The sequence below is a fragment of the Plectropomus leopardus genome, chromosome 22, assembly GCF_026936395.1.
Source record: "Plectropomus leopardus strain MGB_pleo_1.0 chromosome 22, ASM2693639v1, whole genome shotgun sequence".
Lineage (NCBI taxonomy): Eukaryota > Metazoa > Chordata > Actinopteri > Perciformes > Serranidae > Plectropomus > Plectropomus leopardus.
Window position 1 is genome coordinate 27,306,739 of NC_142197.1, and position 27,644 is coordinate 27,334,382.

At 42.7% G+C, this 27,644-nt stretch overlaps 1 protein-coding gene across 2 annotated transcripts; it reads right to left on the reverse strand.

Moving 5' to 3' along the window:
* podxl (podocalyxin-like) lies at positions 1–27,112 on the reverse strand. Of its 2 annotated transcripts, none has more exons than XM_088072988.1 (8): positions 26,621–27,112; positions 7,716–8,354; positions 5,939–6,171; positions 5,818–5,841; positions 4,696–4,828; positions 4,565–4,608; positions 4,345–4,464; positions 1–3,923 (listed from the first exon to the last, which is right to left on the reverse strand). In XM_088072988.1, exons 1-8 carry the CDS (start codon positions 26,661–26,663, stop codon positions 3,732–3,734), a joined length of 1,428 nt encoding a protein of 475 aa, XP_087929114.1. In that variant the 5' UTR covers positions 26,664–27,112; the 3' UTR covers positions 1–3,731. The 2 variants fall into 2 exon arrangements, with proteins under 2 accessions (XP_087929114.1, XP_042367088.1); XM_042511154.2 differs by having other exon boundaries at positions 1–3,926; positions 26,621–27,107.
* Between the last annotated feature and the right edge of the window lie 532 nt (positions 27,113–27,644).

The following is a 27,644-nucleotide window of genomic DNA, read 5'->3' on the forward strand; positions in this document are numbered from 1 at the left end:
TGGAAAAACACTGCCTTTATTTGCAAATCTCAACAGGTAGAACAACGAATTTACAGCTTCCAGTGTATCAGACCCCTGCTGTTTGCCTTCAGCAGCAAACAAACCATAAATACATCAAATACTGCTAACATACTTTGGTGAAAATATCACAGCTATAATAAGGTGAGTGAAACTGTAGACACACACACAAATAATACAAAGCAAACGGAAGGTGGATTGGAGTGCCCAAGGTGACAATTTACTTGTATATAAGTACATATATATTAACTTCTTGAGGGGTTTAAAAGGAAGAAAATTGTTAAATTGAACAGAATCCAAAACAAACAAAAAAAAATTCATACAAAAAGGTGCCCAGGCTTTGCTGTCAGAGGTTTAATATTGCTCAAGATGTCCTAAAATCTCATAACTCCACCCCTCCACAGCAGCAATGGTGACAAAATAACAACTATTTACAGTGTTTGCCTTATACATGGTTTTAAAAACAAAATCGTCAACAAACTCTATTTTTCTTCTATGCTCCTAAAAAATCTCAGCCTGCCGTGCAGCTCGACTGAGACAGACTGAGAGAAACGTTTATTGGTATTGTTATTGGCCTCGGAAAATACTGTAATTTTGATGTAGTTTAAGGTTAATTCTGCATAATTATAACCTGGTCGTTCTACTATCTCTGCGATGTAAAAATAGTTACATTGTCCAGCAGGGCATTAAGCATTAGCTGACCTGATATTTCAATTTATCTGGAAGAGAAAAACAAATGCGCACAGAAACATCATCACCAAACTGTCTGTGGTAAATGGCCACAGGTTAAATACTGGAGGCCTTTTTACTCAGTCTCCAACTGGAGATCTTTTTCTTTGACTTCGAGACAGATGGAATAAGGGAGAGCAGGGTCGGTGGAGACACTTTGGTAGTGACATAAAATAACCGTCCATTACTCACAGACTACTGTAACAGCAATAGAAATAGTTGGATCCCTGAACGGGTACAGTTCAGTACCGTCAGTACCCGTTAGTACTGAACTGTGTTGCTTTACAAACATCGATAAACTAAATCAACCTGCTTGAAAGCTAAGCGATTTCTTGTTGTGGACAGGGCCGCAGCAAAACATATTATAGCCACCTGAAATAAATAAATACCAGTTTAAGTGTTCAGAATATTTGAATATTGTCTCCTCGTTGCCTTCCACAACTGTTGATAGAGGCAGTGGCAGAGCAGCAGCTCCGCCGTTCAGTGGAGTGAAATGACTGAGCCTGTTGTTTATGTGAGAACGGCTCCAAATCTCCGACAGTCTGACAGCAAGGTAAAGTGCTACTCTAAATAGAGCGTACACTCAAACTGATATATATATATATTTTTTGGTGGCTTAAAACTAATCAATGAAGGCAGAGTTAGATCAGCGCCGTTTGATTATATGTACGTGACGGTTTTCTACCCGCATGTTGCTGTAAATAAACATTATGATTGAGTGTATAACAGACAGTGGGTCTCTACATCCCAGGAAGGCTGAAACTGAAGAATCCGTTGGGACGTTTTGTTTGGGGGAAAAAATGATTTAAAAAATCGTTAAAATTGAAAAATAAAAGGTCTAAAATTTGAACGCCTCATATCCACGGTGTCATTTGTCTACGCATCTCTTTTAAAAAGGCATTTTTAAAAATATTATATTTTCATAAATGACTGAGATGGGAAATATGTCTGTGTCCAGTCTTCATTTCAGTGGCTGCTGTCAGCCCAGTGTGATCACCACAGACTGCATGTGGATGATAAGTTAATGTAAGCTCTTTGGTTTGTTTCATTTTGGAAAAAAATAGTAAATTACAATAACCTGACTTTAAGAAATGAAACACCTGAAGCTTACACAGTTAAAATATGACCCGGGGCTGAACTGCAGGCCTTAATGTATGTTATGGTAGAAGAAAAATAACAATAGATCAAAAGATTTACTTTGACCTTGCAGATGTCAGAACAGTGAAAAAAAGGTGAGGAACAGGTGAAGGTCTCCACAGTGATGCTGACAGGGAACGACATGGGTACAGCTTTCTAACTTGCCAGAAAGTCCCTGTCCCAACAGACCCTGCTCTCCGCTATGTAACATTTTCTCGAACAGCGCCCTCTGTGGTGTGATGTGGTAAGTACATAATAAAGGACAATATATTTCCCTTTATTTCCTAGCATCCTCAAGTTGATAGCTTTCAGACATTTTTGCCCAGGCAACCTGACAGAGAGCAAGCTGAATGTGACCACAGGCAGGATACAGCATACAGATTGTGTCTCCCGGAGAGGCATTTCCTCGTTTATTCATGCTCACATTCATATTCAACCATGAAAGACCACCAGACCAGACCACGGTCAGATCTATGTAAGACTATTGCAGCAAAACCCCAAAGTGATCAAGGCTTTTTTTATTGCTTATGAATCTGAATCTGAATCTGAAAAAACAAAAATAAGATGTCAGATATAATAAACTGGAATGATATGTTTCACCCAGTTATGTCATAATGTGACTTTAGTTTTGGGTATAAGAAGGTAAAGCTCTCTTAAAACATCATCAGCTGATTTTCACTTTAAGAACACTGAGTGATATTATCTGTGTTCAACACGTTGTCATCCCAACTTGTCACATGTTGCCGCTTTAAAATGAACTTCCACGTCTACATATGACATTTAAGGTATCCCTCTGTGTCTGCTGTTTACATTCTGGGATGCTGCTACCATGATGTCAGCACAAGCACGTGGGCATGTGAAACTTGCCCTTTGGCGTTGGGGCTGTACACCAAAAGCACTGTCAAAGCGGTAGTATGTAATAAGTTCAGAATGAGAGCGGGCTGCCATGTGAGGAAAGCCAGAGGGGACAGAGATGAAAAAAACAGCTGAAGCAGGCTGGAGCCCTTTCTCTTGATCAGATGAAAACTGTGAGTTGGTCACATATCAAGAGATGCAAAGAAAACACAACAGAACACAACACATACGTGTAATATGTCCCCTCTAGCACTCTGCACAGCCTCCAGTCAGTGTGGCATTTTGGATTAAAAGCTTTCGGTTGAGTTATTCTACACAGCCAGTGTCTTTGTGGACACTGGTTTCTTCTGAACAGTGCAGCCATGCTCTTGCACAGCTGACACACACTAGTGGAAAATCACCAGGATGCTTAAAAGTATCCTGAGGTCATCTCTATCTAAGATCACACCTGCAGAGTCTGCTGCCTTTCTGATAGTTACCTGACCCTCCTTCGCTGGCACAAAATCATATCAGAACGCTCTCTCTGCAGGTGCTTGTGAACATCATGAAAAGGCATTTTTCACAATAACTAAATCTGTATTGTGCTTTGCAGGAAGTCACTTTTTGAAAATATCAAAATAACATCTAAGGCACATAAGTGATTGATTTAGTCAACATGTTGGAGCTCCCAAGGCCACTGTGTTCTGTTTCACTGGTGCTTCATCCTCTAAGTGATTGTTTTTTTTTAATTGACATTTCTTTTTCATACCAAACTAAAGTAGAAACATCTCAGAAAGACAGACAGACAGCTTTTGTGGGGGCTGTGGGGGTTGTTCTACAGGATCTAAGTGAGAAAAGTCTTGATGGACAAAAAAATCCAGGATCAGGATTTGCAGGTGAGGGCTGTCATGAAGCAGGAAGTGTGGATTATTTTGTTTGTTTTGGTGTAGCTGGAAGTATCCAGATCCTGTCGTTGAGAACCTCCTCTTCTTCTTCTCTGTCTCTGGTCGTGTCTACAGGTGAGTGTCCTCCTCGTCAGGTATGTCCTCCTTCAGCAGGTTGTCTATGGGGACGATCCAGCTGTCGTTGAACTCTCCATTGAGCGCCATCTTCTTCTCCTGCATCTCCGGCTGCACCTCCATCACCTCCAGTGTCGGGTTGTCATGGTAACCGTTCTCCACTGTGTGCAGCTCCTCCGTCAAGTGCTGCTGTAGAGACCAAAAGGACAAGGTCTCTGAATACAGTGTTTTTATGTCTTTGTGACCCTGCACTGTAAAATATGACAAGTTGATTTCACATTTAAAAATCCAGGAAACCGACTGCCTTGAAAAATAGTAAAAGTAAATATAACTATTAATCTTAATTGATACTTTATATCTAATTGTTTAGTTTACTTAAAATTTAGTTATCATTTCATTTGACATCCTTAAGTTGGAACAGCTTCCCAAAATTAAAGTAAAGTAAATACAGCTAAATTTTGAGTAAACTTAACAACGATATAAGTAAACATAAATGAAGATTAATAGTTATATTTACTTTACTATTTCAAGGTAAATGGTTTCCAAGATTAAGAAAGGAACGCCTTTGGTCCAACAGGAGAAAGCCTTTGGAAAGCTCTCCACGTACCTGATTCTCATTGTACGGTCTGCGGTGGTGGGAGGCGCACACAGCCAGGATGACGATCATGATGAGCAGAGCTCCGCAGGAGGCCAGGATGACTATCAGCGTTTTGTTATCTGTTGGTTTCTTTGAGTAGAGAAAACAACACGACAATGACTTCTTTAAACACCACAGTGCCTGTTGGAAATGTTTCCGTGTTCTGATAGTGTGACATGTGAGCCCTTACTTTGGTGATTTCTTCATAGTACTGGGTTGCCAGGCTGGTTATCACTGGAAGACACATTGTAATGTGTTTGTTAGCAGGTAGTTAATTAAACAGACTAACATGGTTTTCCTAAAGGGAGGGAGGTGCTGTACCTTTGCCATTTATCTCCACACAGTCAAACTGTATTTTGCCATTGTGGTGCTTCCATGTGAGGGTGCAGTTTCCATCTTGCAAATTCACCATCAGCCGCCTGCACACCTCCACCAGATCTTTCTCCTCCTCTTTCTGAAGGTGGATGACAGCTTTAAACATCTCAACTCAATCACAGATTTGACAGTCCAGAAATGACTCAGAGCTGATGAGCATCACCGAGAGCACTCTGTCACAGTTTGGACAGGAAGGTCAAAGGTGACAGTTGAGGTTGTATCTTTCTGTGTTGTGATGTGTGGAGTATTGCTGGTGTGTTATGGAACAGCACAGCTGTGCAGTCAGTCAGTCAGAGAGAGGCCGAATATATGAAAGAGGTGTGGGAATGAAGGAAGCTAGTGAAAAGCAGGAAGGGTTCCCACTAAGACACTTTTTCCACCCTGTGACTGGAATCCTTTTTTTATAGCGAGCTTCACTGCTTCCTGTCCTGCTGCTGGATCCACCCAGAACCTCCCTCACTGCTGGTGACGCACTGTGGTTTTCAGTTCATTTCAGTTTGAGTTAGCTGAGTGGGATAGCTTCTTTCATTTCAGTTTTTTGTTTTAATATAGGAGTATTTGTCAGAGGCAAGGTATCTGAAGTTCACCACAGGTACAAACACAGCACTTTCCTCACTCTCCTTGTAATATGACTAAAGACACGTCCAGTATGTTACAATTTTTTCTCAGGTCTAGTTTTTATTTTCTATGTCAGTTAACTTCAATGTTTTTTCATATCTTTCTTTTGGTGAGCTATAATAAGCTTGTTATTGGATATATGCATGTCCTTTATTCACCCTGGAGGGACATGACGCCGCTACGCCTTTTACATGTGTAATTGTTCTTATTTTTCCTTCAGGATGTTGCACAATTATATTTGCACAAATAATTTATTTTGGGGGGTAAATGTCAGTGAGGAAAGGAGTGGACAGGGTGTGGGCCTGCCTGCCGTGGACAGGACAATAGCAGAGGCTTGATGGGAGTCAGAGCAAGAACTGTGTTTATTATCACATGTATTGTTTGTTTGAACAGAAACAGTTTGATGCCTCCAACAAATTTAGAGATGCAAAAAGTAAAGCAAAACCTTACCTCATGTCCCGTGTTCAGAGAATACTGCATAAAAAGGCCATAAAATAAGTATGTCAGTCAAAAGCACTTATGGAAAAATGTTGATCCACCCCGTCCCCCGGCTCTGTCTGCTCCCTCTTACCAGAAACGTCTTTGGCTGAGCTGCGGTGGTTGTGGTGGTGGTGGTTGTGGTTGTAGTGGTGGGTTGCGAGGACATGGGGCCTCGTCCAGTTTTGGTACTAAAGGTCTCTCCTGTGGGTCCTGCCATGGTCAGGGTGGAAGGGGGGGTGATGGTCCCTCTGTTCCCAGTTGGCTCTGGGGCCTTTGATGTTGTGTGCTGGTGACTTGTAACGGTCACTGTTGTTTGCGATGTACCTTCAAGCAGAAACACAGTGACAACCAGTGAAGACATGGTCCCCTAATGGTCCCCTCAGAGAAGAAAGCCCTCTGAGCCACCAGCTCTGAGCTATGTGGGACACTTTGTCACTGCAGGGTCATTCAGAAAATGCTGGAACACAACACTGAAATTATGAAATGAGGAATTATGAACTGAATTCTGAGATTAATTTTGCAGGTGAAGTATCGCCTGAAGAGGTTATGGATGCTAAAAAGAAAGGACTTGTTCTTATTGTATGTGGTATAAAAAAAAGAAACATGAGAAGATAGGTGGATTGTCTCACTCGTCCTCACTGAAAAAGACATTTTAAAGTTTGGCTGTAAATCACTGACAGGTTCTTCTTTGAAGATTAACATGTGAGCAACAAGTTGGGCAGCTGCTGTGTCAGTTTTGTCATCAGTTCTGTGGCTGCAATCTCTCAAGTGCCAAGACATTGGGCCTCACAAATTTTCCCTCATTTTTGTTCATACCCACAGTTTGTTTTTATTTTTGTTTTTAGTATTCACTGATTTTTGGGATTCACCAATGTTTTAAGCTTTTTTTGCTGTTTAAGAGAAAAGGATGGAGTGGAGAGTTGACCAAGATATGAGAAAAACATCTCGTTTTCACAGTCCACAAATTGTTGCCCAGCACAAGGCAAATAACTTTTACATTTGAGCAACATTTAAAAAAAAATGAATCAATGAATCAAATTTAGATGATGTTTTAGAGTAATTATAATGACTGATCATCTGTGCGTCCATCCAAGTGCAGGAATGTAACTGAGTACATTACCTGCACTTAAGTACAAATCTGAGGAACTTTTACTTACAAGAGTATTTTATGATGGTGCTGTCTACTATTATTAGAGAACTACTTTACTTTTGATATATATTCTATGTATGAGGACTTGCTGCTTTTCCTTTCGTTATTTTGATTTATTAAATTAATTAAACCTTTTAACATGCATTCTTTACTTTTAATACAACAATACATTTTCCTTAAATCACATTTAATTTGTTTAAATCTATTTAACAGTAGACCTATATATGTTTAACTAGTGCAAAAGTTCTGGTTCATAGTGTCATGTCTCCAGTCTTAGCCATGTGGGTATTTGCACACGGCACGACACCTGTCCTTATATAGTGTTTAGGGGGTGTTACCTGTGCTAAGTGAGGTGATTTATGATCAGTGAGATTCATAATTGAGCACACCTGGTCAGACCAGATTTGGATGCTTAAGAAAATTTGATGCATCTGGAGTTGACTTCTTTTATATTTTCTCTTACCAGAAAATTAAGAGACTCCTTTTAGTTTCATTAGAATTGGACAGGTGGACTCTTTAAGTAAAAAAATGGACCCTGCTTCAATTGGTCTGTTCTATTTCAATTAGGACAATATGTGTAATTAGTTATCTAAGTATTTTTAAATTTTCTTTTCCTCATGACTTCATCCAAGTATTTTGGGTGAGTTCTGGAGTTTATGAGTTTGAAATGATGTGTTCTTTTCATGTTGGCATGGATAGGATTCACAGGGGAACTCACCTCCTCTGCTGTCCACGCTCGTCGTGGCGATGATTGTGCTGTGAGTCGTGGACTTTTGCCCAGGCGTAGGGGCATCTGTCACGATCTTGGTTGTTGCCATATTGTCAGGATTTCCTGGCGTACTGACAGACGCTTCAGTCCCAGAGGCTTTGCTGGTAACAGAGGCTGCAGGGGTCTGAAGTGTGGCAGGACCGGGGTGCGCTGCTGAGCTGCTGCTGCTATCTGGTGTTGTCGCTGGGGTCAGGATCTTTGTTTGGCTTTGGGTAGCAGCAGCAGGAGAGGCAAAAATAGGAGGGACATAAGTGAGAGGTGCTGATGGTTTTTTGGTGGTACTGGGCTGCTGTGGTTGGGTGGGGGTTGGCTTGTCAGGACGCTTGGATGTAGCCGCCACTGTGAGAGGAGGCGAGGTGACCTCAGTAGTTGACCTTGTGGGTGCTGGTGCCTGCGTAGGTATGTTTACAACATCATTTGGTTGTGCTCCAGATGTAGCTGTAACACCTGTATTGTCAAGAACTGGATCAGTCTTGGATGCATCAGATGGCCCGGCTAACAGCCCGGGTGTGACAGTAGCATCGTTCTTTGTCGCTGAACTGGAACTCAGAGTGTTTTCCTCCGAACACACGCTGTGGAACAGGAAGCCTGGAAAAGAACAAGCATGACTGTTAGCTACCGATCACTGCTGAAGTATGACGACAAACTGATTTACTTAAACTTAAATTTATTGATTTTGTGGCCACTTGGGGGCAGCAGAACAAGCTTAAAACACAACATTGATATATTATTGCTTTGCTTATGGTATAGCTCCATCTTCAACATGGAACAGCAACATCTGAAGCTGTCCAGCTTGATCCCACTAGAGGATTGTAAACTTATTTGAAGGGCACTAGAGAAGCATCTCTGGAAATCTGTTCCAGTTTTTAGTATTTTTAATTTGCTTCCACTTGGCACTTTCACTTAAATGTTGTATGTACTGTACTGATAAATCTGTCTGTCTGTAACTAATTGTTGTTATATTTTATGTTGTCCAAAACAGGTCTCTCTTGAGATAAGATTACCTTTATTTATATAAAGGTTTAATAAAAAAAATAAATAAATAAAAAATAAAGTTGTTATATGTTAGCAAACAGTTCTTTGCACATACAGCTGACATGAGACATTAGCATTTATTAAAAGTTGTGCTTGTGTCACCTAATGAATGTTAGTTCAATATTGTCTCTCTTTTAGCTCTGATTGTTTATCTCTGTGTTCACCAGCTGGTCTCTGATGGTGTCTCTGTGTGCTGCTGAGCAGGTCGTGTGTCATAACTTTTTTTTTTTTCAGCTGGAAACAAGGTGTGATGAGACTGAGTCTGAGACATTCACTACTTTTACATGCTGTGGGATAAAGTGGAATTATTGTGTTAATCCAACTAAAACTGGACTTTTAAAATCCATGAAAACATATTAATCTGACAGAAACTAGGCCAAATCAAATTTCTTGAAATCGGACTAACACACCCAGATAATGTGACTGGAAGTTGAGCTATTCCGTCATGTAAACACCTGTCGAACTTTAAGTGGACTAGATGTTCTGCGCATGCTCCTCGTCGCTGTGCTGGTCTCCCAATGGGGTTAGTTAGAGAGACTGTTTGTTATGTATGAGGGGGGAAGGGGTGCTGCAAAACAGGTCAGGCCATTTTTTCCCTAGATTTTACTGTCATAATGTTGTGACCTTCATCTTGAAATTGCCATTATTTTTTCCTCAAAGTGGCCCTAAAACTCTCCGTAATGGTGATACGTCTGTGAAGGTTCATCACTAAATGCACCCCCTTTCATATTACATTAATCAGTTGTTAAAAAAGTGCAGTTTGAATCTCCACTGATGTCTTCTTAAATGGTGAAAGTGAGGACTGGTCGACCTGTGCTTTCCTGCAGTTTGGACAGCTGTTAGCTTCAGCCACAGCACTCCATCTTCTTCTGTTTCTCTATTTATAGTGTACAGGACAGGATGCTGTACACAATAAACTTGGAAACACCACACCCGCGACAACGGCCCATTTGGAGTGCCTTGTGAACAATCCTCGCCTGACTCCACAGCCACAAAACAATGGTTTTATCCACACATCCCCCCTACGCTTTCTGACCTCCACCCACCTCCAGTACATCCACACACAGCCCTGGGATTGTAAGCATGCATGTGTGGTGACACATGAACTTACAGGTAGCTGATCCAAATGACATGGACATTATGTAACACTTCCTCAAAGGACCACAGTGCTGATTGAGCATGTTGGGGTTGATTTATTGCAAATCACACACACTTTACCTTATTGACAGTCATTTTCTAAACTACACTGTTTTATTTTAGTGTTTTTGCTGAACCTCTAGTCAGTCTATGATAATGAACATCAACTTGCAGTGGCACTAGAGAGAAAGAAATTAGGTCTACTAGTTGACCTTACTACACAATTATAAAGAAAGTGTAAAAACAGACGCGTTAACTGCCAAATCTACCCCCCCCCAAAGGGTGCTAGGTGGCCCCTCAACCATTTTCTAATTCACAATAAAAATGAAGTGATTCACACTGGGAATTGTTTTTGTACTACTTGTATACATAAGGTACCAGGGTGTCTAAAACAGAACCAAAATAGTGTTTGTTTATTAAAGAAAGTGCCAGTGGAGAATCTCTCGGCGCGACAAGAGAGACGGAGGTCATAAGCAACAGGACGGAAGAAGCGACAGGCAACAGGTGAGAAAGGAAAGCTCACCCCTGGGGAACAATGCGGATGCAGGCTTCGAGGTTAAGTAGTAGAGGGCACTGGCAGCCCGGTGCCAGAAGCCCCAAGGAGAGTGAACCAGTGCAGTAGCAGATGTCATACATCTGGGGGCCCCGACATCTCGGTGCCAGATGCCCCAATGAGAGCGAACTTTCAAAATCACTGTGGATGTACAACTGGGGGCAGCGGCATCCCGGTGCCAGATGCCCCGGCGAGAGCGAAGTGGTGCGGTTGCTGAGCGTGCACAGCCGGGGGCAATGGCATCCCAACGCCAGACTCCCCAGCAAAAGCGAACCACTGCAGGCGTCGATGTTAAGCAGTAGAGGGCACTGGCAGCCCGGTGCCAGATGCCTCAAGAAGAGAGAAACGGTGCAGTAGGCGAGGTCGTACGGCCGGGGGCACAGCCTCTCGGTGCCAGAAGCCCCAACGAGAGCGAACTGTCAAGGTTGCTGCAGGTGTACAACTGGGGGCAACGGCACCCCGGCGCCAGATGCCCCAGCGAGAGGGGTGAAATGGTGCAGTTGCAGAGAGTGGCCAGACACCCCAACAAAAGCGAACCACCGCAGGCGTCGAGGTCAAGCATAGAGGGCACTGGGAGCCTGGTGCCAGATGCCCCAAGGAGAGTGATTCGGTGCAGTAGCCGACGTCATACAGCTGGGGGCCCCGACATCCCGGTGCCAGATGCCCCAGCGAGAGCAAACTGTCGAGGTCACTGCGGATGAACAACAGGGGGCAGTAGCATCCTGGTGCCAGATGCCCCAGCAAGAGTGAAGTGGTGCGGTTGCCGAGCGTGTACGGCCGGGGGCAATGGCATCTCAATGCCAGCCTCCCCAGCAAAGGTGATCCACTGCAGGCGTGGAGGGCTATATGTCGGGCTCCAATATGAGCGGGCTGCTCAAATTGAGGAGGGAGAACAGTCGAGGGTGCAGGCAACGTCGAGAATCCCAGTTGAGGTGAGCTGGTGGGAGTGGAAGGGTGCCACCAACACATCTGACGCCTCAGGCAAACCTGACCTCCACGGCTGGCGGGACCGAGGTGAAGTGACTGCCGAAGCCCCAGTGCCCCGCTCTTGCTGAGGTTTCTTCCTGTTTTTTTTTATTTTATGTTTGTTTGTTTTTTGGGAGTTTTTCCTTGGGTGATGTGAGGGTCTAAGGGCAGGGGGATGTCGTAAACTGTACAGCCCACTGAGGCAAACCATGTTTTGTGATAATGGGCTCTACAAATAAAATTGACTTGACTTGACTCGCCCGAGGCAGCATGTCCCCACTTCCTATTCAGCATGGTCCGCCGGAAGTGGTTGAAGACGAACCGGCCCTTTAACAGAGGTGCTGACGTTATGGCGCACGACGGCGGGAGCCACCGCGATGACGTCACCTGGAAGAGCGCCGATGTTGACAGAGCCGCACTCAGATGTCAGGATGTCAAAAAGCTTTGTTGTCAGTTCTGCGAAATGGCATTCCCCGGTCTTCAAAGGCAGCCGGCAATCGGGAGACCTGGAGTAGGAGAACCGTGGCGGCGCAGGGCTGCACGGGGGTGACCGCGTCCTCTTCTTTCCGCTGAGGGTGGCGGACCAGGAGATGCAGGGGAGCCATTGGCTGAGCCGTACATCTGAATGGTGAGCAGAGAGGAGCCGGGTGGAACATGGACCATGGAGGGAACCGAGGGGCTGGCGGCCGGTTGCACTGCCAAGGTCGGCGTCTCTGGCACAGATGCGACAGAGAAGTTGTCGGCGTCGGACCCTGAGGACGCCTGCATGGCCAGAAGGAGACAGTGAGGGCCATCATCACAACTTCGACCAAACAGGTCGTCATCCAACGGGGACAGAGAGATAGAATCCATAGTAGAGGTGAGTGAGCGAACCGCAGTCGACTGAGAGCGGAACGCTACCTAGTGTGTTGGTACACACTCGTGCAGAATAATGAGAACGAAAGGGGGAGATCGGGTTAGGAGGATATTTAAGCCGGAAGAGGCGCGGTTGAGGTGTGGTCGAGGTGTGGTCCTGCTCCTGAAACTCTGGCTGTGGTTCTAGTCACACTGATCTTCTTGGGATTCCATGCCATCCCAAGAAGATCAGTGCCATGCTGCTCCGTGCACCAGGCTGGTGCTTAGGTGCTCGGCAGTGGCTTCTACTCTCAGGCCACTCACTGCACTCACTGCCGGCTTAGGGATCCCAGTGGCCGCCACTGGGATCCCTAAGCCGGCAGGATAATGTTTCACTATGATTATATCTGGTCAATAAAGATTGATTGATTGGTTATTGTATAGGTTGTTCCTCAATAAAACTATTTTTTGGAGTTTCGTAAGAACTGATCATTAACTAATATTTAGCTCCTCATTCATCCCTTACTAGTTACATCACTAATTTCTAAATTAACTCATAATTAGCCACTGTCTGGTATCTGAATGGAAGTTACTCAAGAACTGACCATTTATCAACAGTTCCTGATTCGTTTCTCATCAGTTCCCTTGCTCATTATCAGTTAATGAATTAACTAATGATTAGTTACTTTATGACATTTGATTGGGAGTTACTCAAAAACTGACCATTAACTAATGATTAGTTCCTCATTCATTCCTCATCAGCTCCCTCAGTCATTATCAATTAAGAAATAATTAACTAATGATTAGTTTCTGTACGACATTTGATTGGGAGTTGAGTAACTCAGTAAGGTCAGTAAGAACTGACCATCAACTAATAATTAGTTCCTCATTCGTTCCTCATTAGTTTCCTATTAAGTAATGATTAGCTACTGTATGACATTTGATAGGGAGTTACTCAAAAACTGACTATTAACTAATTATTAGTTCCTTATTCATTTATCATTAGTTCCTCGGTAACTACTCATTTTTGTGTGTGCCTGATTGTAAAGTGTTACTGGTGAGGTTGGAGTTGAGTGTGTTTTGACGATGAAGATCACGATGTCAGGCAGCAGATTGACACAGCAGGTCTTTGCAGTGTCCACATCTTTTCTGCAAAGCATACTTATCTAAGAGAAATTTCTTTTGAGGTGTCCTTAAAATAAATTATTTTCTTCTCCCAGCCTGCTCTCTGTTTCGCTCTCCCTCCCCCAGGTGTAGCGTCTTGTTTAGCGTGACCCCCGCTGACTCCAGCTATCAATGACACATCTGTTTCTTATCGGGCAACAGCGCCCACTAATTCCTGCTACTATCTGTACCAGGGCTGTTTTACTTCACCCACTCATTCCTCACCACACTGCCTCCATACACACACACACACACACGCACACAAACGTTTGTTTACGTCTTGGGATGCTCCCTTTGGTTATTTTAGATAACTGATATCTGAGAATAACTTCATTCATTATTAGCAGAGTAACATCCCAGAAATAGTCCAAATAACCTCCAGACACAGCCTGCCCGCTGCCTTCCAGCAGCAAGCAGGCATTTTTAGCAGAACAAAGCTCTGATAAACCCATTTTGCATTGCCTATCCACCACCAAACAGCAGACAGACACAGTTAGGGACTAGCTTTTGAAAAAAAGTGGAGCAATTAATTGCTAAACAGATATTTTTTTCTCAGGAGCTGGTGGAAACCAAAAGCAGAGCTAAAAAGAGAATGGCGTGAATGTTGGATTTATGTTCACCAGGTCCTTACTTCATTTAGATAAAAGTAGTAACAACAGGAACAAGGGTAAGTTGGGAAAAGATGTGTGTTCACAACTTCATCCACTTGCACTAAATTGCAAAGCAATCTTTAAGTAAAATATATGAACAATAAACAAATAAATGTGAGGCTTTCTTTCAAACAGCATTGTGTTATATGCAGAGATCTGAGACTTGATAAAAACTCTTGGAATGAAATTCTGCCTGGTGACAAAGATTGTGTCTAGGAACCTCCTCTTTAGGTCTTAAAGTTTGCTAATAAAAAAAAAAAAATCAGCAACAGTGAAAGTAACTGCATTGTTGCCAGATGGTCTGCCATCCTTTTTTAAATGTGGTTTGTTTAGCATTTTTAATTGCTGTGTTTCTATGTGTTTCTGTGCTGTTTGTTTATTTTCTTGTAAAGCATGTTGTGCCTTGTTGTTACAAGGGCTACAGAAATAAAGAGTATTTTTAAAATGTACACAGCACAGTAGGTGTGGCTCAGAGGTAGAACGGGTTGTCCTGCGATCGTAAGGTTGGCTGTTCATCTTCGGCTCCTCCAGTCAACATGTTGAAGTATCCTTGGGCAAAATACCAAACCTCGAATAGCTCCTGATGGCTGATCCATCAGTGTCTTCTTAAAAAAAAAATGAGTAGCAGGTGACAACTTGTATGGCCTTGGTCACCAATGTGTGAAAGGTCTCTACAACCACAGAGACTGACTTGTGTAAATGCTTTCTTGACTGTGAATTTAGTGACCACTCTGACCTCAGTCTGCTCGCCGACTGCATGCATCTGGCAGCTGACTGTACCTCAGCGTGCAGACACTGTGATATGTTCCTATTGTGGTGCTGTTTGTCTCATGGTGTGACCTGATCCAGGGTCAGACAGGGTGTGAGAACTGACCTGCTGTCCTTTCCCTGGCTCTTCCTTCTACTTCTTGGCTCACTTGAGTGACAGGAAACACTTTTGTTGGGCCTGTGTGGGACTTCCAGTTTGGTAATAAGCTTCAGCTAAATGGACTTTACTTGGTCTTCTAATGGTTGTTTCTGTTTGGGGGTTGGGGATGTTGATTTAACTCCTGATCCCTTTTTTATCATCATAAATTCAAACAATATTTCCAGTCCTCTTTGTACTGCTCCTATTGGCATTTACACAAATCCATCGCGGCTAAAGGAAAACAACCAATCAGAGCTGAAGAGTCATATCAGCCACTGCTTAAACTGCGGTCAAACTAACAAACTAAGCAGCTTTGATTAGATATAAATCAAAACTCTGTTCCTGTGACCTGACTGACATGTTGAATTCAGTCAAGCTTTAACCAAGGCTTTTCAGACGAGGCTGGGACATGCTCTTTGACCTTATGGGAGCTTTAGGATATGACACATGCACAGTGTAACCAGAACTGTGATGTTAGAGGGTTACAGAAGACAGCGTTAGAAATAAAGGGACAGTGTCTGTTGAGATGCTCTTTGGGTGCACTATTTGTAGTTTCCTTAGGTACTCTCAAAGTGATGGTGGCAGATATACAGAGTGTTTGCATATAAAAAATGTGTTTATTGTCTTTTATTATAGACTTTTTTTGTTTTGTGTTAGTTGCACCAGCCATTGAGCCTTTGGGCAACTGCAGAGCAGGTTTCACTGTGCATGTGTTGCACCAACACGTCCTCATCCCAACTCATTACATGTTCTTGCTTTCTCAAGGGACTTCCGCGTCCGCATATCTGTTGTGAACAGCAGATGCAGAAGGATACCTCCCTCTGCGTCTGCTGTTTATGCTCCGGATGCCGCTACCAAGATGTCAACAAATGCACATGGTGGGATGATACTGTAAATGGTCTGTACTTGTATAGCGCTTCTCTTTTGACCACTCAAAGCGCCTTCACACACACATTCACACACTTGTGGCCAAGGCTAACATACATGGTGCCACCTGCTACTCAGTAACCATTCATACACTCTCACACTGGATACATCAACATGTTGACTGGAGGAGCCGGGGGTCGAACCACCGACCTTCCAATTAGAGGAATACCCGCTCTACTTCTGAGTCACAGCCGTTGTATGTGGTTATGTTTAGACAACGTGAGCACAAAGCAACAAACCCTGGGACGTCAGCAAACACACATGCTGGTTCTGATGGTTCGGATTAGGGGAAGGGGGCACATGATAAGGTGCAGAAAAAAAAAAATCACATTCACATGGGAAGCAAACATTGGACTCCCACATGAAAGTCCAACGTTTGTGAGGCCCATTCACCTGCCCTATAGGAACCCTCATGCTCCTTATATTACATCATTACTGGCATTTCAACCTGATGTTGTCCTGCCACGTGTCATATGAATGCAAAAGGTGCCATCAGGGTGTCTGCAAGTGAATAAAACTACCATGCCTGGTTTTGTCCAGCCGTGTTCTCTTTTATCCAGTCATGTGCTTGGTACTTTACAAACAAAAGCATGTCTTATTAAAACATTACTATTTAAAACACTTGCAAAAGTAATTTGGATAACATAGGCAATGGATTTGCTGTTGTCACTCATGGACATCAACTTCAACTCCATGACTTCTACTCACATAAATGTTATTTTTGTGAAGGCACAAGAAAAAAAAAAAACAGTATTCTTCACAAATTTAACATAACACGGGTTGATTAAGATTCATGACTTTATTCAGCCTCCACAAATCACACAGTCTAATGGGTCTATGAGGAAGCGGCCATTTGTGCCAAAAGTATGAACTGTCTTCACATGAATGTGTCCTCAGTGATCTGATGTACTTTTGAAGCAGTTCCTGCAGTAACCCTGTGGAGTGTGACAGTATACACAGCCTGTATTAGCTGAGACTAATGGAGATCCAGAGAAGGTCAAAGTGTTTCCTCTGTCTCCCTGCCCTCCCTTTATGGGGTCCCACTGTTTGGTTGTTTAGTGTGAGAACCACCATCCATATGCATTGACAGTATGGTCAGAGGGTGGAGACTGCTTGAATTGTCTTTCCTCCCAGACGGCCATGTTGTAAATAAATGTCCTGAGGAGCATGGCCCTCACTCACACTGCAGCCTGCACAGGATCAGACTGCAGAGACAGAGGGACAGAGGGGACATTTGATTGCTCTCTGCCTGAGCTAATACTGTTCATACTGCTGTCATTTGCTCCCATTGAGCCACAGCAGCATTAGTGAGTCCCACACTGGCTTGGGGTGATGAGGTCTGGCTCACAGTCAGTGTTGCTCTTCATCTCAGTGGTTTAGGATGAGGCTGAGGTTTGTCAAATTCTTTCACAGCAAACTGGAAAAGCATTTTTTATGTAGCTGGCTTTGAGCATGGTTAAGATGAAGCAGGAGTTGTCTGGATACAGTTCTCAACATGAAGTTGGCTAAGCTGGTGGCTAACAGCAAACAACTAACTCCATAAATGTGCATGCACAGCCAGACCAGCTTACAAAAACAAACCACAGAGAAGCTCAGATTAAAACACACAGAGGAAATGTGACTCCATTCTCTGCTCAGGATGCCATCACCTCACTATATCTTTGCAGAGACAGTAGTGGTTTTCTGCTGTATAAATGCTCTGAAGGTTGCAGACAGGTACTTTACATCATAGTTCTGAAGCTATTAGCCTAGCTTAGCATTAAGACTGACACTTCTGATTTGTCTTAATAATTAATGCTGTATCTCAATGTTTATTTGTACACAAGCTAAAATAACAATTTGTGTTTTTAGGAGTTTGGTTTTAGTTTCATTCTGTAACTCTGTAACTCCCCTCTGCACCCAGCCTGATCCCATTACCAAGTTGTCAAATACTGTCACTTTTGCAGTGCTTTCAACATCCGAAAGCCTCCTTGCGTGTGCATATGATACACTGCTGGACAGCATCATTTCAGAACACAGTCTGTCAGAACCATTCGCAGTGGTATTATATGCTGCCAGGCAGCACCTGAGGTGGTAGCTGATAAGTGGACGATCGGGATCAGTTGAGAACGCGACAAGATGGCACCTGTTGCATCCACATGATACGTCACTGGACAGTGTCAGATTGAAATGCTGTCGGTAACAACGTAACATAAGGAGCATGAACATCCGGGCGGGTATGAGGGGTGTGGTGGATGGAACAGACAAACCCTTGACTTTCGTGCTCACTGAAAGCTAGTCTTGTGAATAGCTCAGTTAGTTCAAAACAGTTCAGTTAGTTTTTATAATGAAGATTTCTTTGTTTCCCTGGCACAAAAGGGGAATTAATAACACATACAACATACACACACACACACACACACACACAAAAAAGCAAACAGTATCAGTATCTTCCATCTACCAAATTGTTACTTTAAACATCAGTATCGGCCCAGAATTTCTCAACTGGTACAAATATGACAGTGGTACTGATCCTCTCATCTCACTCTAAACAAGATAGTAATTTTTTATTTTCTTTCAGATTTGACCTTGTTATAACAAAGATGACTAGCCAAAAAGCAAACCAATTTATGTGTCCATATACTTGCAATTAGTATAGATACCTCACATCTTTTGGGGTACTCACACATTCAATTTTTGCAATCAAATCAATTTGATATAGCTGTACTGAAAATGTCTACCTGACACATCATGAAAACTGCAGGGGGTGGACTAAATAACACGAACAGCTGAACCACTCACAGTGGATGAACTTACTGAAGGATTACTGTATTAGGACTGCATCATGCTGTCAGACCATCATGTGTGATAAGTTTCATAGCACATTTTTTCTGTGTGTGTGTCTATAAGTGTATGTGTGTATGTGTGTGTGTGTGTGTGTGTGTGTCTGTGTGTTTGTGTCAGCTATCCAGCCAGTCATCCGTTCAGCTTGCCAGGCCCCCCGACAGTAACCCTGGATTGATGTGCGTCTGAGCATGAACATACACTGTACCGGCCAAACGGAGGAGAGTAAATAAATAAATGTAGCTGTCACTCCAAAGTGCTGGCGAGACAAAGCCGCCCCGTTAGCTTGGTGACAGCCCACACAAAAGCCCCTCTGGCCCCACGTGTGGCCATGCAAGAATGGGCTCCTCCCTAACTGCAAACCCCTGCTGCGACCAGGGCCTTTCAGGGCTTGAGCTGCCCCCATCCTTGTCCCATTGAGAGCTAATTCAGCTCTCTGTGGGAATGGGAAAGGGGGCTCTCTGCTTTACACTGTGCGCTGAAGTGAAGGGAGGTGAGGAGCTGTGAATGTAAAAACACTCGGGAGAAGAAAAGAGAGACAAGTGAAAGGGAGGAGAGAAGAAAGGGGGGTGATAAGAAAGAAAGCATAGAGGGCTTTGAGACACCGTAAATCTAACGGCCACACACACACACACACACACACACACACACACACACACACACACACACACACACACACACACACACACACACACACACCTAGTTACACTCACACCCTTGCACACATTATCCACACTCCCTGTCAAACAATACACTCCCTGTCCTAGGAGACCAGACTGGTATGTGTGTTTATATGAGCTGTGGGGTGCTGCTGATGGTAAAAGCTCAATGTTACATTACACACACACACATACACACACACACACACACACACACACACACACACAAGCTTATACAAACATGCACACCCCTCAGAGTGGACAGTAGTCTGCTCTGCTCTCTGAAACCATTCCAGCTGTCTGACGTGTTATAATAGACTGATGGCCGAGGCTACCGTACAAGGTGCCACCTGCTCTCAGTTTTTTATGCATTCAAACACACACACACACACCGATGGAACAGCCATCAGGAGCAATATGGGGTTCATTATCATTCCCAAGCATACTTCAGCATGTTACTGGAGGAGCCAGGGATCAAACTGCCAACCTTACGTTCAAAGGATACCCGCTCTATTCCCTGAACCGCCCTGTGTAAAAACAAAGTATTGGATTGGTGATAACGGTTCACAGTATGCTTATTAAACAAGCAAACAAAAAAACTGACCAGAGTGAAATGTTCTATCAGTTTACAAAGGGAATGATAGAAAAACTAGTAAAAGAAGTATATTCAGCAGTGGGGACAAAAAAACATAAACAAGATAATTTGCTAAATTTTTGTCTGGAATAGATTATGCTGATATATTTTTTTTTTAACTATTTGCAGGATATCATAAAAAAGATTTGGGTTTTTTTGTACTCTTGGTGAACCAAGCAACCAGCAAGAGAATGAAGAGGTGCTCTTCATTCTGTAAAACACACACACACATGCATTAATGGAGCAGCAGTGTTTTCCTGAATCTGAGGAGTGAGAAGTGTGAGGGGAGTTCACTGATTCAGCTGATGAGGCAGATGAAAAGAGTGCTGAGAAAGTAAGAAGTGAAAGATGAAGGGAGGAGAGGAATGAGGAGGCTCTGGACGAGGGAGAGGAGGAGGTTAGTAATGTTCTGTGACGGTACCAGTCGCGAGCCTGATTAATGGATACCTGGTTGTGCAGCATGGCATGCTGGGTATAGGGAGGGAGTGTGAGGTTACAGTAGAGGTGAAGGCGAGTAGCTCTTTATCAGCAGCATCAGACAGTGATGAAACGCCGAGCACAGGGTCCTCCCACATGCCAGCCATGCCTGGCCTTTAACAACAACATCCACAGCATGTTGACGCTACACACAACTCCTACGAAGGCTGCTCAGACCTTCGGGAGGTTATCAGGACATTGGAAATGTGAGCTGCACATTTCACCTCCAATAGGTCTTAACAGTAGGAACACAGAATAATGAAAGACTTAGAAATGACTCTGCAGTTTTCTCCCTGTGCCGCATGACTTCTGCTCTAAAATCACTAAAAGAAATGCCAACTACAAACCATACTCACTGCCAGCCACGGTCCAGAGCAAACCAGGTTCAAACCTGTTTTCAGTGCCTGTGAAGATGTGTTTGCAGAGAATGAAATATTTACATTTCAATAAACAGTGTGCAGACTGCTTTGAAAACTCAATCTCAAATGGAGCATTTAAGGACATCAAACATTTGATGTTTATCTCTTGACAAATATTCAATGACAATGATTTTTTTTAAGATTCTTATTTTTTGGCTTTTATTGCCTTTAATTGACAGGACAGTGTGAGCATGAAAGGGCTGACAGAGAGAGGGAGAGACATGCAGCAAAGGGCCGAGGCTGGACTTGAAGCCGCGGCTGCTGCAGCGAGGACACAGCCTCTGTAAATGGGGCGCTGCTCTATCCACTGAGCCACCAGGCACCCCAGCAGTGAAAATGATGTAAAAAACCCATAGACAATGACATCTGAACTACAAGATGTCCCCAAGACCACTGAGCAACTCCATCTGATTCAAACCATAGATAAGGTTCAATTCTCAAAATTTAAAGGCAAAACATGACTTCTCCAAGTTGAACAAATCTGCTTCACAGTGTTATAACCATAGCAATATAATGGTGTAAAACTTACATTCCCATTCAAATCAACGTAGTGGGATGCAAAGATCAGTAGCCATTTTACTGTGTAACGTTGCCATTGCAACTGTAGTGGGCATAACTTCCAAATAAACAAACCAGCTTGCAGGAAGTTGTGAACTTGCAGAGATTTTGCAATTAATAACCAAAGAGGCAGTAAGTTATATATAAGTAAATTATCAAATAGCTTTAGCACACATCAATGTGACACATGGCCCTACTGATGTGTGCTGTCATCAAATTAACTAACAACAATCATCATTATCACTTGAACTAGTTAAATGACCACAGCCAACACTTCAATGTCCATTCTACTTATTAGATTTCTATGGTCATAACTTTTTTGTCCTGTTAAGTTATGTTCACATGACTCAAATCAGTACATTATAACTATAAAAAACCCTAACTGGAATTTCATTTTCTCTCATTTCTAGATTGTGTCAAGTCAAGCTGTATCATCCAGCTGTCATCTCTAGCTGAAGTGTTTTTTTTTAGCAGTCTCAGTCAGCTCCACATCAGTGCAACTGCTTTGTATCCTGTATCATGGCAGTGGAAACCTCTTTGTATCAGCGGTGGTAATCAACCCTGTTTTACTGTTTAGGGAGCCTTTTTCCACTTTGCTCTGGTATATTATATTTCTGCCTGTTCGTCCACCCTCCAGCTGTCTGATAAGCCTCACCTGGGTGGGGGGGCACTCAAGGCCATTTTCTGTCGCCACACCCTCCTTGGGAACTGGGATGTTGATTACGTTTTTTTCCCATCTATTGTTCTCCGTTCTCTCCCATGCTGGCCAGCCAGCACAGACAGCAGACAAGTGTGCCAACAGGCAGCGTCTCAGCGGGCTGCTGTTGTGTTGACGGGCCAGGAGTCCTGACTGCCTGTTATCTTGTAGGAAACGGACAAGTCATGAACCCACAAACACACAGGAGAGATGGTCTGCGCAGGGGTCAGGAAGTCCTGGAGAGCACTGATAACTGATGATCCTGCCTTCTTCTTATAGTCCACTCAGTTCAACTCTGGCACCACCTTCAAGCATCTGATGACTCAAATTAAAGCGGCACATTTTGAAGCTCTGATGTCAACATCTTTACTGTATTTTTACCCTTAAGATGCTCGTAGATGCAGTGAAAAGTCTTGCTCAAGAGCAGCCAATTACAATCCATTCTGGCCAGTCAGGGATTCCCACTGTAGTTGACAACATAAGCAGCCAGTCAGGGACTGGGTTGTAGTTAAAGACGTAACATGAGTCCACTGCTTGCAGAACAGTAATGGCTGCTCCCACAGCAACAAGTACACAGCTATAAGTGAAGTTAAATCAGTAACAGAGACGATAACAAGAATTAAGCAACAACAAGAGGATGCACTGGCAGAGTTTCTTTTAGGAAAATACTTTTTTTGCCATTTTTCTGATTGGATTAGACAAAAGCTTGTTTTACTAACTGGTTGGTGATGAAGAAGATGTTCACCGATACAAATCCATGTTGACTGTTTGGGCACTGATTGGCTGATTGAGGAGCAGATATGAGGGGCTTTAAAGCTGGGGATCATGACCGTGCAGATCAGTGTTCACAATGCACAATTAACTCATTTTAAAAATGAAGTTGTGAACCTGCAGAGGTTTTGCTATAATAACCAAACAGGCAGTAAGTTATTGTAAGTAAGTTACCAAATAGTTTTATTTAGTATCTTGGACTAGTCAGTGTGACACATGGCCCCACTGATGTGTGTTGTCACCAAATTAACTAACAATCATTATCACTTGAGCTAGTTACATGACCACAGCCAACACTTCAATGTCCATTCTACTTATTAAATTTCTATGGTCATAACCTAGTTTTACTTAACTCTGATTAGAGCTTATTTTAGATTAAATTATTCCTTATTGGTGCAACCCAGCCTTAATGTGAGCAAAATGAGAAGAGTGGACCCACTCTCATATCTGCGCAGCTGTAACCACGTTTAGTTAACCAGCTGCTGGTTGCAAACTTCTTTAAGTCTCAGCTGGTTGCTTGGAAACTTTACTGTGATGACCTAACTCAGGAAATTACAGCATAAAGAAAGAAAAAGTCTTGCATATAACCTACTGTCAAACCATAACCTGTTTATGTTGTATATGTGTCCACAGCCCACATGTACAGGACTGCCACTTTTCTCATAAACCTGCAGCAAGGACATAAATACACTGATTTCTCAAAATGTCAAAACTGTTTCCTTGAAGAACTACTCAAATATAAGTACAAACGTGGCTCATTGTAGACTGAGGGCCAACTCCTTGGTTATAGTATTGTATACTGTATACTTTATATATACTGCTGTGAGAGGAAGGACCAATACCTGTCGTTCAGAGGTGACCATGTTTTCTATCGGAAAGGTTTCCCCCACAAAATTTTATAGGAGCAATGACCACAAAACTGCAGACTGATCTGTACTGTCTTTTCAGTTATCAAGTACACTAAATTAAATCACAATCGTTTATTTTAAAGAGATACAGTCACAAAGTTGACTGGAATCACCACTGCACATGCTTTTGTGATAACAGGCTGTTAAACATACAGACACAGATGCATGTTCACACACACAAAATGCTTCACTTTTATTTTTAGAAAAAAGTACGGACAGCCTTCAGATTGAGTTTTGTGGCCGTGTCATGTTCTGTTTTTTTCACACGCTCAAAAAATAAAGGCCTCCTATGTGAATCCAGCGGCTGTAGTGGTGAGAGAGCAGCAGGTGCACGATTAAAGAAAAAGACTTTCCTCGTCTCTCAGCCAGGCAGGGAGGTCAGGGTGCACTTCATTATGCAGCCTCTTTGGTCCACAGCTATTAGAGTGTGTGTTTGTTACTGTGTGTGCGTGTGTGTTTGCATGTGTGTGTGTGTGTGTGTGTGTGTGTGTGTGAGTGAGTTTAGGGGGGGCTACTGGGGAGCCCTCACTGTGGGCTGGTGGGAGGCGGAGAGGCAGATGTTTTAGCTCTGACTCCCACTGTGCCATTACCGCTCTCCTACAGTCCCAACAGCAGCAGCGGGCATGTATGCTTCCCAAACAGGTCAACTCGGACAAAAAACGAGCGGACAAAAAGCCTGTGAGTGGCAGTGGCCCTGGTTGCAGCATGCTTCAAGTATGGCATTCCTCCTCAGGCATGAACAAACCAAGCACAAATGGAAACTCCTCCTCCCTTTTCCTTTTGGGATTTTATATTATATTTTATATGCAGTATTATTTGTGTCTTTATGTCACATACGAAATTGCAACAAAGATTTGTATCTTATGGAATATGACATTTATGTCAGAAAAAATGAAGTTTTGGGGAAAATAAACCATCACATAGGCTTATGTGACATAAACCTGCACTGTAGATATCCTCCTCTAAACTGTTGCTGTACAGAGAATGATCTGTTATGTGGAGACAATTCAAACTATAAAATGACCAACACTTAAAGACAATGCAAACATGTTTACTGTTGAAACAAAAAGTCCTATTTTTAAATCTAGAATTTAAATATCACACAACTTACATTTACTGACTACTTAAGTTTTGAGGTACCTGTCCTTTACTACCGCTACTAAGATTTGGTCCATGAAGCCTTTCAATTAAACAGTCTAAGTAGCATCAACTCACTCTCAGGTCAAAGTGCTTGGGTCAACAACAGACAGCACAAGACCTCAACAGAATAAGAACCAGAGACCACTGGCACCAGTAAGTCCAACAATAAATTAACACATAAAGGCCATTTGAATGCATAGTGACATTGATGGAAAGTAAATTTACTCAAGTACATCAGCATAATATGAAGCTGCTTGCGGGCCACTTTACTTATTATGTTTCTGCATTCTGTCATACTTCTATTGTAGTACGTTTAGAAGGAAATACTGTGCCTTTCACTCCCATTCTATATGATAAATAACACATTGAATACAATACATTAATCATCAGCATTAAAAATACTACAATGACATAATAATCAGTCACAGGGGGCATTTTGGGGTAAAGCAAGTACTTTCATTTTTAAAAGATATAGATCTGGGAAACTGAAATATAACTACTAGTTCTAATTTATGCTTATTTCATACCTAAATTTTAAGTTTGCTTTAATTTTAGTTGTATTTACTTGATTTTGTTAAGTTGTTGCAACTTCAAAATGAAGAGTGAATTGGCTCATTCTTTCTGAGTGAGAGCAAATCATGTTAGTCAGACTTAATGCAACAGTTTTATGTTTTACTGAAGAGTGATTGAGTCCAAATCTGAAGTTAAATCAAAGAGAAAGATTTAGTTTGAATAGTTCTAGTTTTCTGAAACATTTTTAAAGTCGATTTCTTTTGATTGTTTATTTCATTTGTTTCGTACAAACACTGGTGTTGTCTCAATCCTCCAGGCTAATCATTCTTTGTTATCAAACACAATCAGTTCCCTATGGTACTGAGGAAACACTACTGTTCAGTAACATTGGACTAACTTGGTCTGAATATGGTGCTATCACTTAGAAAAAGCAAGTTCATTTCTTTTGTCAATATTAAGTTTACTTAACAAAATGAAGTAAATACAACAACATTCTGAGTAAACTTAAGTGAATATAACATAAGAATAGTTAAATTTACATATTTAGCTTTCTCAAGGCAATCTCTTCCCTAGATTTTTGAAGATAAGATCAGCTTGTCAGACTTTACAGTGTACATTGTTGCATATATACTTGACCTTAAGTAAAAGCTACTCCCTCCACCACTGCATGATGGGAACTTTTCCAGCTGATAGTTTAAATTTTATACTGTTACAATACTTCTGCATTTTTAATGAAGAAAATCAAGTACAGAACTTTTGTTTGCAATGGAATGTTTCTGCAAGAATATATGGCTACTTCTGAAATATCTGAAAACATCTTCCATCACTGACTACAGCTGTAATCAGATGAGAGGTCAGATTATTTGAGCAGTCTCCTGTGTGCACCTCTACCTGCATCATACTGCTCACATGCTCTGTTTAATAGCATAACAAAGACACTTCTACTACTTTCACTCGCTGAATGACCCTGGACATCCTGTCATAAAGTCTACAGGGACATGATAATGTAGTAATATCACAGGGACAGCACGGTGACCCAGATCATTCTGGTTGTCTATGCACTTTTATGTAAAAGTACTCACTGAGTGAAAGCAGCAGACACGTAATGCTCATGTTGGTTCTCATCCTGTTTCTGCTGGCTTCTTCTCTGGGATGGATTTGTCCTTCATGCAGCACCGTGCAACAGTTCGCCCCTCAGAGATTGGAGAAGGATGATGAAGCTGCCTGACGCCGTCCTGTCACGCCTTTCCCCTTCAGTTTTTTTCTCAAGAAAATGATCTTGCCCAGTGTATTATTCAGTCTTTTCTTTTTCTCTCAAACTGAAAGCCAAGAATGCCTTTGTTTGTCTCTGCCGTCTCTGTGTCCTCTGTTTGGGGTTTTGGGGGGATCTGCGGTCTCCTAGGCTGTAGGGCTGTTGCTTAGTCTTTCTCTCTCTCAGTCAGTGGCTTGATGTTGTGTGTAGCTGTTTGCAGCAATGTAGCAGACAGAGCAGGAGCACTGCCCTGCCTCCCTTATCATGAGGAACCAGGGGCAGAGCCAGTCCGCTCCAATCCCAGAGCTGTGGACTCTCTGCTGCCAGGACACTTTGAATAACAAAGGAAGCAGTGAGACAATGTGTTCCCCTGGTTTTGATTCATTCCTGAAATGGTCCATGACTCAAGGATGCAGGGTGAAGTCACACTGGCTCTGATGTTGTTTGATTACAGGAAAGGCCTGTTAAGATTCACACAGTCGGCATGTCTTCATGCTAACTTCACCTCAACACTTTGCCTCACATAAAGACTGAAGTGCTGAGTGCCTGCACAGCCACTGTATCCAGGATGAGGACTTGTTGAACTACGACTGCAGCAACACATGTCTCCCCAGACTCCTGACTTGCAGATGTTCTTCCTGCTGACTGTGATGCACACTGACAGTGGATAGAAAACAAGCTGTTTTCCAACTATTCAGGTGTTTTGGTGTGGATGCACATTGTCTTCACATGTGAGAATATGGACTTAAGACCTGATGTCAGACAGACTTGAGATCTGACTTGAACCTTCCCCTGAAGTAGAGCATCCCATTCATCATCAGACAGTCACCTGGGGAAGCTTAAACCTTTGAAAC